Source organism: Alligator mississippiensis, chromosome 1 (assembly GCF_030867095.1).
Source record: "Alligator mississippiensis isolate rAllMis1 chromosome 1, rAllMis1, whole genome shotgun sequence".
In the NCBI taxonomy this organism is placed as follows: domain Eukaryota; kingdom Metazoa; phylum Chordata; order Crocodylia; family Alligatoridae; genus Alligator; species Alligator mississippiensis.
Window position 1 is genome coordinate 211,529,911 of NC_081824.1, and position 12,500 is coordinate 211,542,410.

The 12,500-nt window shown below is 37.0% G+C and overlaps 1 protein-coding gene across 8 annotated transcripts in view; it reads right to left on the minus strand.

The window, feature by feature from the left end:
• BCL11A (BCL11 transcription factor A) overlaps positions 1-12,500 on the minus strand; it is a 108,889-nt gene that overhangs the window by 93,129 nt on the left and 3,260 nt on the right. For 7 of the 8 annotated variants that reach the window (XM_059719541.1, XM_059719537.1, XM_059719542.1 and 4 more), the window contains exon 2: positions 8,838-9,167. In XM_059719541.1, the coding sequence (XP_059575524.1) occupies positions 8,838-9,167 (330 nt within the window). Of the gene's footprint in view, positions 1-8,837; positions 9,168-12,500 lie in introns of those variants that run through there. The other variant, XM_019500773.2, reaches the window with a different exon arrangement.

The following is a 12,500-nucleotide window of genomic DNA, read 5'->3' on the forward strand; positions in this document are numbered from 1 at the left end:
TCGTGATCCCTGACCCTCGGCCAACACAAAAGAGGCAGCCCTAGTACAATGCCTGCTGTCAGCAACTGAATTATTTTTATACAGGAATTTTTATCTCTATTGTACAAACAAGTATGTGTCTGTGCTGACTTGTTAAGCAATCCACTTGTATGTAGAATAAGATTTTTTTTTCTGCTACCAGTCACACAGCTCTAAGATCAGAAGAAATACACAGTCTTTGAAGCTCCTCAAATGTTTTAGTTAAAAGGACAGCAGTTGTTTTCAAAGATCCAAGAGTATCTTTATCAGAATTTAATTTTTCCTTATTGATTTTTTCTAACAACACAAATTTAACATAGGACAGTTTACATTTATTACAAAATAATACAACCATTAAATAATTCTTTAGGAGGTAACATTCTTTTTTAAAATGCAGACAACACAACTTTTAATTTGTTCGCAGAAAATGAAGACACACAATAATGTGTTTCTTTTGAATAAGGCTATTAAAAAAATCAGCAACAATAATAAATGATTTCAAGTCACTGATTACACCCAAACAGTAAATGTACACTTTACAAAAACGGGTTGAAGAGCAATGACCTAGTTGATTTTTTTTCCCAAGAAATAAATTCAGTGACCAAAATACAACATGGTTCATACAATGTCTGATGCCTAACTGTGAGGTTGATGGTGTGGCCAGGTAATATTTGATGGCAAATTAATTGCTATGATTTTTGCAGCATTTTTATTTTTTTCAGCTTGCATTTTGTATTTAATTGTTCACTAAATCAATTAAGTGATGAATGTAAAATTGGACTCCTTGCTTTTTGAGGGATAAGATGGTACAACTTCTGTTTATTAAAAGAAGGAAGAATAATAACAAAAAAGCAACAATGTTCTTCAGGTCTCTGTCCTTTCACAATAATTCTATTCCTGATATAGGCAGAGGTTTTTATCAGAAAAGTGGTTTCTGTCTAAAGCTCAGATACAATTGTAGATGTAATTGTTCAGCTTTTATGTAAACAGGAAGGAAGGACACAAACAAAAACTCGTTGTTTTTGACTGACCAAATTTCCCCAGGTATCTCTTTATCAACATACATGTTCAAGTATTCCAGTGTGAATTCAATGACTGAAACTGATTCAGACCTAAATAATACACTGACAATGCCTACCTGTAAGGGCACAGTTTAGCAGTGAAGTCCTCAGTTATTTCAGAGGAAGCTTAAGCTTATCTCCTTGAGGTGTGTGTGTGTGTGTGTGTGTGTGTGTGTGTCTAAAACCTTGATATATTATCAGTTAAGTAAGAAAAAAAAACCCAAGCCTAAATTGGTTTATATGTACCCATCAAATATGGAAAGGTGTTGTTTTACAGCAACCTGTTCAGGTAAAACTTCCAACAGAATTGCATCAGATAAGCTTACAGAGATCTCCAGAGAGAGCAGAAAGAAGAAACACTTTCATGCACTGTCTGCAAACTTAGAATTCAACAGCTTTTTGGCAGCCAATTTGTTTCAAGTATTTTGTTTCAGGAAACGTGTGTATTTTTCTTTGTACATTTTGTGGATTTACTACAACTGGTTCTGACAGCTGTTGATTCTGTTAAATGAACACATTATTAAAAAACCTCTAACATCCCTGAGCTGAGGAATATACATTTTAATAGAGTTTAAATTGTGAACCTCCAAGAATGTACAAATTAAACCTGTGTGAATACTAACCCAGTTACTCTGGATTTCAAGCAAGACTTGTTCTTGCAGTGGGGGGTAAGAGACACTGTGGTTTACTACATATGTTAACTGTATTTTGTTAGTTTCAATCATATATAGATGCAAAAAACAGGAAAATCAACATTTAAGTATTAAAAATCGATGCACGCTAATAATTTGCTAATAAAATACTCAAGTGATTGACATTAATATGTTCCAAATAATTCTGCTAGGTCGTATATGCATTTTTTCAGAAAGGAAAAAAACAACTATATGAAATGAGGAGAGAAAGAAGTGGATGTTTTCATTTTGTCTTAGATCAAAGGAAAACAAGAATGGAAACTGTGGCATATTGAACATTTTTCCACCGCTGTCACTCACACTAGGCTATCTAAGTTTTATACAATTCCCCAGACTAGCTGCATATTAAGCTTGCTGTGTACAGCTTTATTATAGTGTGGTAGTGAGGAAACATTAATATTCCTGTGTTGCATCTGACAGGACATTTACATGCGCCCATCTGAGCTCACACCTGAGAGCTGCTCCAAGGTACAGTAACTGTGCTCCTATTGTAAAAGCAAATGAAGAACACAAATTCCCTGCTGGGATCAGGGCTGACCTCACCACACCCCACACCTCAAACCTTTCCCTTGCCAACCTAACTCAATGCCATCTCAGAATGACGAATGAGCTGAGGAAAAGACACCAAGTTACTAACCCTGTAAGAACAGCAAAAAGCCTCTCTGAAATATTTTTAAAATGCACAGCAACTACAGCTGGCCAATAAAGGTTGGGAAACAAACTCAGTGAACCTAATACAGAATATGCTGCATACTAAAACTGATTAGAAATACAGGATGCTGTGTTAACCAGGCTTCAAAATGGGTTTGGTATTAAAGCAGCCTGGCTTTAATAATGGGGGTTACTTTGCTTTGGTCTGGGTATATGTTATGAGTTGCCATCTCAGGCCCTAACTCTGTATTTAACCACAGCTGTAACTTTATGCATATGAGGAAAGCCATTGACTTCAGCTTGATTACTCACCTGCATAAAAATAAGTGTATGAGTAAATCTTGGCATGGTTGGGACTGGACATAAACTATTTCAGAGGAAATTCATTTTGTAATGAATACTAGTAACAATAATAAAGTTTGGGAATAAATTAAGTAGCCAATTATGTAAAAAATGATATACAAATCCCAACCACTAAGTTATTGAAAGTGAGCACTATGGGCCCTATCCCAGGACCCGTCCTATCAGTAGCAACAGGATTGGGTCCAATGTAATTTGTGCAAGTTCAGATTAAACATGCTTGTTTGTCTAGAAAAAAAAAAATCAGTGAATTTTACAGCCATGCTAGAAATAGCAATACAAGTCTTAATGTATTAAAATATATGGTCTGGATATATTTTATGAATGCCTGCAATATCCTTCAAATTGACACATAAAATAAAGACCTCCTAGATGGAAAACTGTATTGAAAATGTGTACCAAGTTAAAAATAAAAACTCCTTGTAATAACAACATTGCTGACATAGCCATGACCCAAATGAAATCTGAACAAGCAGAAAGGTACTAAAGATCCTTAGTGATTAGATCTCATGCTAAAAAAGTGGCAAAGTGCCAGGCCATGTCCAGCTTGATGCTAAATGCCTTTTATTGCAAAAAGCTGGTACTACTGGATACAAAAACAGACCAAAGTTTGAAATTAATTTTGTCAACATTTTTTTATATATTAAGGCACTGAGGAAGGGGGCTGTAGAAAGACAGTCAAACGGAGACTGAATTTGCGTTGTCTGACAGTCCCAAGTCTCCTTAATTGTCTTTACTGCATGAATTAAAAAGGAAATTCAAATTCTCAGAGTTATATGTACAAAATGGTATAATGCCAAAAGGTTTCCTTCTCTTCTAAATAAAAAAATTGTGGAAATCTTTAGGTAAAAAAAAAACTCCCTATTTTAAAGTGCTTCATTTCTACCACCCCCCTTGTCTGCCACACCTCCCATAACTCAATCTTTATCAGTTAGCCTAGCAACACAGGACCTTATGTTTATTGAGTAAATTATTTTCAAAGGTTGTCAGGCATAATATTAATAGGCACCTTTTCATACCTAGGCTAATCCTAAATGTTTGCTAACCTGACTTCCACCCCAACATTTTGTATCCAACTACATTTGAGCCCATGGTGAGCTTTACAATAAAATGTCACAAGTAATAGAGGAAAGAATGCAAAACATATTTCTAACCCTCTAAACAAAAATATATGATTGGCAGGAGACAGCAATGAGGTGATTAAAGGACTTTCACCACATGTCATTGTTTCCTGGAATAATCATGCCAAATCAAAAGAAAACTTTCTACACTTTGCTTCTGCCCTTGACGTGAACACATATTTGTATTTCCAGTAAAAAAAAAAAAAAAAAAAAAAAAAAAAAAAATTGTATTAACTGCCTGTAAAAGCAGAGAATAGAAAAATGAGAACAATCTCCACTTCATGCAAAGGATGATCTTCATATCACGTGGCTGTTTCTTCAAAACTGTTATTTGTAAAACCCAACAAGGAAAATGCACACAGTTGAATTTTTTGTGTGTCCCTGAAAAAGCAAATCTGAACAACTTTCGGATCTCTTCCATTTTAATATTCCTCCCCGCCCCCCCAGAAGTGAATTTTGCAGCCGTACAGGCCACTGTGTTTAATTAAGCTTTCAAAAGTCCTCTGACAATGCCAACAATTGAAAGACACTTCTGTAGCTCAATCATGCAATCGTTGTGACAGTTCTATTTACAATTTGTCTTAGAAAGAGTTTCTCTGACATTGTACTTTGACAAAACATCCAAGCTGCCAGTTCACAACCTTTCTCTGTCTTATTTACAAATACAGCTTGTATGCAGGACTAAAATTCTCACAAGCATGAGTCTCTGCATAGTGACCTCACAAATTTTCCCTCTTGCCAATCCCCGTGTGCACCATTAGCAACTTTTGCACTGAACAATTAAAGGTAATATTTAGTCAAAGGGTTTTTTTTTCCTTTTCTTTTTTTAATGCACAAACACAGTTAAGCTTTTTCTAGCTCATTGTATAGCTACAATACCAGCTATTTAGTTCAGATTCTATCGTTTTTATCTGAAACAAGGCAAAATAATAATAATAAGGAATTACAGTTTACGCACGGCGGACTTATATCAGTCCCTGCTAACAGTGCACCAAGAGAATGTCTGTGGTACACAGATTAGTCAAAAAAATTCCTTTTTGTGAACAGTAACAGTTAACATACCTGATTTATAATTTAATAGCACACTACGTCCATTTTCCATTCAAGTATTAATTGTAAAAGTATTTCCTAAATTTAATTTCCTCATGTTATTTAAACATAACAGGCATGGAGGGGGAAATATACAGGCAGTAAAAGTGACCTCCTCTTTCTTTCTTTGTACAGTAGATACTGTACTCAAGGATATACAAGCCTCTAAGTAAATGTGAATGTATGTTACATTCTAAGGAGGTCCAGCTGGACTGACATAATTTATAAGTTCCTTTTCCACCCAAAATAATAATCTTTCATTAATTTATACAGGTTTATATATTCAACAAACAAAACACCAAAACCTGACACTGGTGTGCTATAAATATTTCTTTAGCCTTTTCAATAAGTGAACAGCAATTTTACATTCACTGATCTTGAGATACTTCAGTTAATATTTTCCCCCATTGTAAAATATAAGACTGGATAACTAAACCCCTGCCATAGCACTCACTGCAAATCACAGACTGCTGGTATCTGGTGGTGAGTGTTTGACATACATATTGATGAAAGCTGCCTCATTGGACCCACACAACATATCCTATTAATTTTCAGTTAAATTTATGACATTTCTGCCATAGCACTGGATCAACATCAGTCAATTTTTTTTATATCGTCAAGGCTGTGTGCGAGCACACACACGCGTATGCACATCTGTGATTATGTTTTACATATATGAAAACATACATATGCAAACAAACTATTAATATTATTCTTATCTCTGAAAAAGGGTTAGGAAGAAGAGAAGCCTAGATTGTTTCAAGATAGATGAGAATGATTCAACGCTTTATTTCTTGTCTCTGGATGCACTGATCCCTAAGCATTACTTATCTTATGAAGATGTTCTTTTACTGTTATGCACCAGCTTATTGACTACAAAATGGCACACAGAGCATATACTGTATCCACACCTAACTTATAACATCTCCTTCTATAAAACAGTTAACTGACTTTTTACATTATGATTAAATATATTTTCTATATATGTATAAGGCATCAATTCAGCCATCTCCTGTACATTTTTCGTAAAGCAGCGTCCTTAGTATTTTAAATTATGTGTTCGGATATATTTTGCATTATTATGTCTATTTATTTTCCTTTCCATTTTGGTAAAGAAAAGCAGATACAAAATACTGGAATTAACAAATGCCTGAGCTTCACTTCAGGGACCTTCAAAGTACCTGATCTCCACAACTTATTCAATGACCCTGACTGCTAATTTCACTGCCGGACACTGGGAATTCACTGGTGTGAGTTATTAGAAGTGATAATTCCAGCTATTGACACATTACTTTATGATATGACAAAACTGTCTCCTGACTAACTAATTCCAGCGTGGAAAAATGAGATTAAATAAAATGAGAGGAACATTATAAGACCTCATAATTATCAGTGCATGAAAGGTTTATCTCACCTGAGTCACTTCACTTGTGCACCCACTGGAGAGCTTCTATATGTTTTTCCTCTGAAAACAATTAGGAACTGATCTTACATTCCTTGCATACCCAAAACTCCCACTGACTTCAGCAGGAGCTCTGAATGTGCAAGAAATATAGACAGTCCTGGACCTCTGACATGTATAAGGCTTAAACAAAATCACACAGAAAACTATCTGTACAGTAGAAGGAAAATAATTAGAGCCGAATCTTGCAACCTTTTCGTCACAAAAATAATCTTTTGCCCATATCAGTAATCCCATGGAATTTAATGAGCCTCCTCTTGTGAGTAAGGCCTAGCTGTGTAAGTACAGACTACTTGGAAGGATTTGCAGGATCAGACCCCCAGTTATCTTATGTCTCTTGTATACTGTACATACAGTATTCTGAACTTACTCCTTAGCCTACCAAACCATATAGAAAAAACAGGAGACTGTTAAACACATGTCATTCCTCTAATTAATAACACCCTTCTATTTGCCAGAGCCAGAGCCTGCTCACTTTGCTCATGCTGACTGCCCTAGTTACATGACTAAGGCAGGCAGAATTTGGCCCGAGGGTCCACAAAGTCGAACAACTGTGATAATAAAATCCAAAACTAAAGAATTAACCCTCATGCACAGCTCCTCAGTGTGGCTGTATCTTAGACTGAATGACCTATTTGGGACCATGGCAAGAAGTGTGGTTTTAATTCTTGCTTGACAGATACTGTGTTTTGTCTTTTAAACAGAGCAGTTCAATATGTAAATACGATGTTACATCACACAAGTGTTACTCCATATTTGGTAATTTAGCATGGCTTCAGATCTCTGAAGACTACAAATCCCTTCCGCTAGGCTCCTGCTTCATTAATCATGCCCTACACTTCTGTTCATTTTCCTTCAAATCACAGACAGCACATGGAAATGGTCATTGCCATATACTACTCTGGAAATAAAAATTTTTAACCTATATGTCACAGAAGCTGAATGTGCTGGAATTGTTCTTTAACCATCTTTCAAAACGTAGCTCACTAGTAATTGACCCTTTATTTCTTTGAATGCATGTATGTATGTATATCTGTGTGTGCATACACATGTGCGTGTGTGCACGCTACTACTGCAGAGCCTTCAAAAATACAAATGCCAAGTGTAATTTTAATGATTGGTTGGGGGAAAGAAATATCTTATTGAATCCCACAGTGCCTAGTGACCTATTATGGTTTAACTTTCTGGCCAAAGTAAAAGACAAGACCCACTGTATCATGTGATTATCTACAATTCTTCTGCTAATACTGAACTGTCCCTTAAGCTATTAAAATAGAGATACAAGTAATGCCTTATCCTAACTGATATTTCTATAAAACTAGATCAGGCTTTTGGTGATTTTGAAATTCTACAGTATAATCATGATACTGTAAGCATAATTTAAAGTGAGATACCAATGGGTAATGTTCTAGTTTGCTATAAGGATTTTCAAAACTGACTATGCATTCAGAACCTTGCAGTGTTCCTATGATATTGTTTCTTGTATTAAATTCTGTTTTCAACCTCAACTGTTGAGAAATTTTTCACGTTTAATATTTTGCCATTTAAAAATTATCATAGGAAATAACAGTCCTTACTTTTTTTTTAATTACATCTCTACAGTGTTTGTTGCACAAAACAGAACTCTGTCTTGGACATTTGTACGGGTGACATGTGGTTGTATAAACCACAAACAAAATCAAGATACATCTGTCAAAACCACATCAGAGACAAGAGAGAGCACAGAGAAGCATTTATCATTTGGCTGAGGAGGCAGGCTGCAGAGAGCGGCCTTTCCTGTCAAACCAACCTTTTGAAATTTCCAACATGCCCTTAAACTTTTCGAATAAGCATGTCTGTGCGCTTCAGCAACTGCCCTCTCTACTCTGGCCTGGCCAGTCGAAAATGGCATCTTAAAGTCAAGGTCGGTGGTGTCACTTTGCCATGGGGCTGTGTTTAATTACAGTCCATACGCTGACAGCCAATATGGATCCAAGGCTAGCTGATGCTCAGTTAACTCTTTCACCCCTGACTTTACAAAAGACTTTAAAGCTAGTTCCCTGTATCACACAGCAGGGTGTAAAACAGGCATATAAGGAACTAAGATAGGCAAGACACTGGGAGATAGTCAGTATAAATATGTACAATTAAGAAAACAGTCTCAACAAACCCAGTTAAAAAGACTCAAAAGTATAGCATGTGCCTGTTGATCCTTCATCTACTCAGTCACTAAGAATTATTTTTTGTGTATGTAGTCTGTACCAAAATGCAAGCCATTTAACATGTAGGCTATCATGGAAAATAGAACAATAAGACAGATATAGCACTTTACAGCTGTGAACTCACTACATTTCAACTGAAAATGGAAATAAACTTGCAAATACTTCTCCTGGCTTTGATTTACCTGCTATATGTTCCTGTTTAGGGCAAATTCCTCTAGATGACGTTGATAAACAATCGTCATCCTCTGGTGTGACCTGGATGCCAACCTCCACAGGATTGGACGCTTTTTTCAGCTCACTTGGTGAGGGTGAAGGTGGCTTATCCACAGCCTTCTCTAAGCAGAGACTGCCATTGCATTGTTTCCGTTTGTGCTCAATAAAAATAAGAATGTCCCCCAATGGGAAGTTCATCTGACACTGGCCACAAGTAAGGAGGTCATGGTCCCCTTCTGGAGCTCCCAGTGTGCCATGCTCAGGTTCATCATCAGTAAGAATGGCTTCAAGAGGTTCGGCTGCAGTTTAAGAAACAAAAGGAGAATCATTAGAGCTCTTGTAGAGAGAAGGGGAAGGGGGGTTAAAAAAAACACACTGAGCCCCCTCCCACCCCCATTCATAAATGTTATTCATTGCCTACTACATTGGTATGCTGAAAAAATTAAACCAGTACAATGTGAATAGATGGTGCATTATCATTCCAATAAGAAAATGCATTTATCAGTGTGATGGGGAATATATTTTGAGAAAGTAGCTGTAATGTATAGAACTGCAGGAATGAAAACTGCCATCTTATCTGTATTCCTGGATTTAGACAAATGTCTAATTTGAATGAACAATTTTAAGGGCAAAAATGTAAATAATAGCTGTAAAAAAAACCTGGTGAGAATACTGTGGTATCATGAAGAAAAGCTAATATAGTTCTTCATTGCCTGACATACTATTTGTTTATGTATTTAGGACTAATACTTTATTTACATATACACATGTACGTGTGCTCTCACACAGACACACATCTCCTATGACTTAGTCATGCAATTTAAAATGTTAACATGCGAGTTAGGCATGTACATGTGACGAATACATTAAACACATTACAAAGCTACATGAGAGGCACAGATATACAGTACAGTATGTAGGCATGTATGTATAATCTGTTTCCATATATGCAAACCTATACACATCTTAAGACTACAAAAATTCTAAACAAGTGAATTGGTATTTCACATAACTATAATTCCTCTTGCAAAAAAAAGTAACTTTCAGCCACACCACAGAATTCAAAGAAATATCAAATTTACTCACAATTCTACTTATACATGGTAGCTAAATAGGACACTTCTTGAGCACTGAAGAAAATAAGCCTTTTTTTTTGCATTCTAAAGAAAGGAATGCCTACATTATTCTAAACATGTTAGTACTGGTGGCCTTCATCATGTAAAAATCAGCATGGCCAAGCGAATGCCACATTTCATAACAACAGTTTAAACAAAGTGCTTTTTTTAAACTTGAAATACCTTGCCTAGTGTTCTCAAAGTTGACTAATTTTCTGAATGAGCTTCAAAAAGCTTCATTATGAGACTATTTCTGAGCACATAATTGCCAGTGAATGGTATAACAAGATGGACATATCTTTTTTTGTTTGCTTTTTTTTTTACTTTGTACTTAAATATCTAGACAATATTTGTGCAACATCCATCATTATAACCTTGCAAGAAAAAAAAATAAAACTGTTGGTATTTCTGTACCTATGCAACATAATGCAGACACTGACAACAAAAGCGAAAAGGAGGTTAACGTTACAAAATATTAAACACCTCAAAACATGGCTAGGTAATGAATGTGAGACAGAATACAACTCTTAAACAGTTAATCAGTCTGACCTTCTTTAGCGAGCTGCCAATTTCACATTTAATGAACTTAAAGCCACAGAGAATCAAAAAATAGATTTTAATTTGACTGCAGAATATTGGAACAGATTTTGATAAAGTGCAAAAATCCAGCGAACTCAGGTTAAACTTATTTCAACCCTACCTAGGCAGAATATTGAGGAAGAAGATCTGGAGTAGCTCCCAGTTGTGCTGGGTAAAATAATATTGAAAGAGCACACTACCTCACCGTACCTCAGCTCCAACTAGGACACAGTGATACATTCCATAATTTCTTGCCTCTAGTACTACTTCTAATTTAACATAAGGTCAGCCACAGGAATATGAAGGTTACTTTCATATTAATAAAAACAACATCTTAATCACTTGGGTTTTCTTCTCAACTTACTGACCAAAAGATAATATACAGGCATCTGCACTTTTCTGGTACAGAAAAGAAAACAAGAATGTTTCTGCAATATCTGTGTAGATGTCATTTTTTCAGACAACAATTTTCTTTTTTTGTTGCATTTGGACAGAGCAAGTGACCAAATACAGAAGTCATTCTACCAGTTATCTTTCTACTTGCCTCAAACCCAGGTATTTTGTGTTAAGCCATAAATGTAACTTTCAGTTTACTACCTGGAAGTAGCAAAACAAAAAATAAATAAATAAATGGTATTGTCTCCAGAACTACTTTAACTGGAACTCAATCCTATGATTTTGCTTTGGCCTGATTTATTTCCGAATGTATCGATATTATTTAACAGTGAAGAAGAATGCAGTGCTTTCAGACTAGACAGTTTAAAGTACTCCTAAACAAAAACAGTCTTTGCTAAAGTCTGTACTGACTGGGCTGATTTACAATCAAAACCAGGAAATGAAGTGGTAATTCAGAGGTTGCTGATTACACCTCCACATTTCACCTAATTAATTTTATAGGAGGCAAAGTTCTTGAAAATAACAAGATGATCAAATGTACAGATATAAAACCTGTAACCTCAACATTTTCTATGCTCTTAAGGTAAATTATTGCTAATTAACAAGAATTATATACTAATGTATGAAATACTTCTGGCCCCAGCTTCATTACAAAACATTTGGCTTCTGCTGATGCAAGAAGAGCCAGCAAAAATATGGGGCTTTTTTGTCTTATTACAGCTATTTTTTTTTAAATCAGGTGTACAAAGAAAAGAGGAAAATCCCATTTCACCTGGTCCTGCCACTGCTTTTGCAGACTACATCTTGTAATTCCGGGACAATCAAAATTCCCTGCCTAAGTATCTAATCATTCGTCTATATTTTTAATGCAAATTGCTCCTCCATAAACATGTATTTCGAGGCTCTCTCGCGCCCTCCCCCCCCCCCAACTTCAACGTCCACCAAAATAACAGCAGCGTCTGTGTGAAGTTAAATGGATTTTGTCTCAAAAGAAGAGTGAGGGGGTGCCAGGGAAGAAGAAAGGGAAAGAGCCAGTTCTGCTTTACAAAGGTAAGGGGAAAGGAGGAGGAGAGTGTGTGTGTGTAAAGGGGGGGGGGGGGGTGTTGGTGTGAATACGAGAGAGACAGAGGTGTCTAAATGCCCCAGCAGCAGACAGGGCTGTGCAGCTGGGAAGACAAAAAAGAAAAAAACAGGAGACAGAGAGAGTCCAAGTTTGCCCTCAAGTGTCTATCCTGCGCTCGCCTCGGCAAGCCCACGAAGGTCGAGCGCTGTGGGCGCGGGCTGGGTGAGGGAGCCAACTTGGCCGGAGCCGCGCGGTCTGCACAATGGGAGCCGGAGCGGGAGCCAGCACGTGCGAGCCGGCAAGGTGCTGCCTCGCCCGGGGCTCAGCCCCGCCGGGGCCACGACCACTGCGTGTCCGCGGGATGGAGCGGGCGGGAGTTTGCAGCCGCCCCGATCCCATCCGGGAGGGCGAGGGGGGGAAGCCAAACAAAAGCAGACGCGTCCAAGTCACCCAAACAAGCCCCAAGTCGGCCCCGGGGC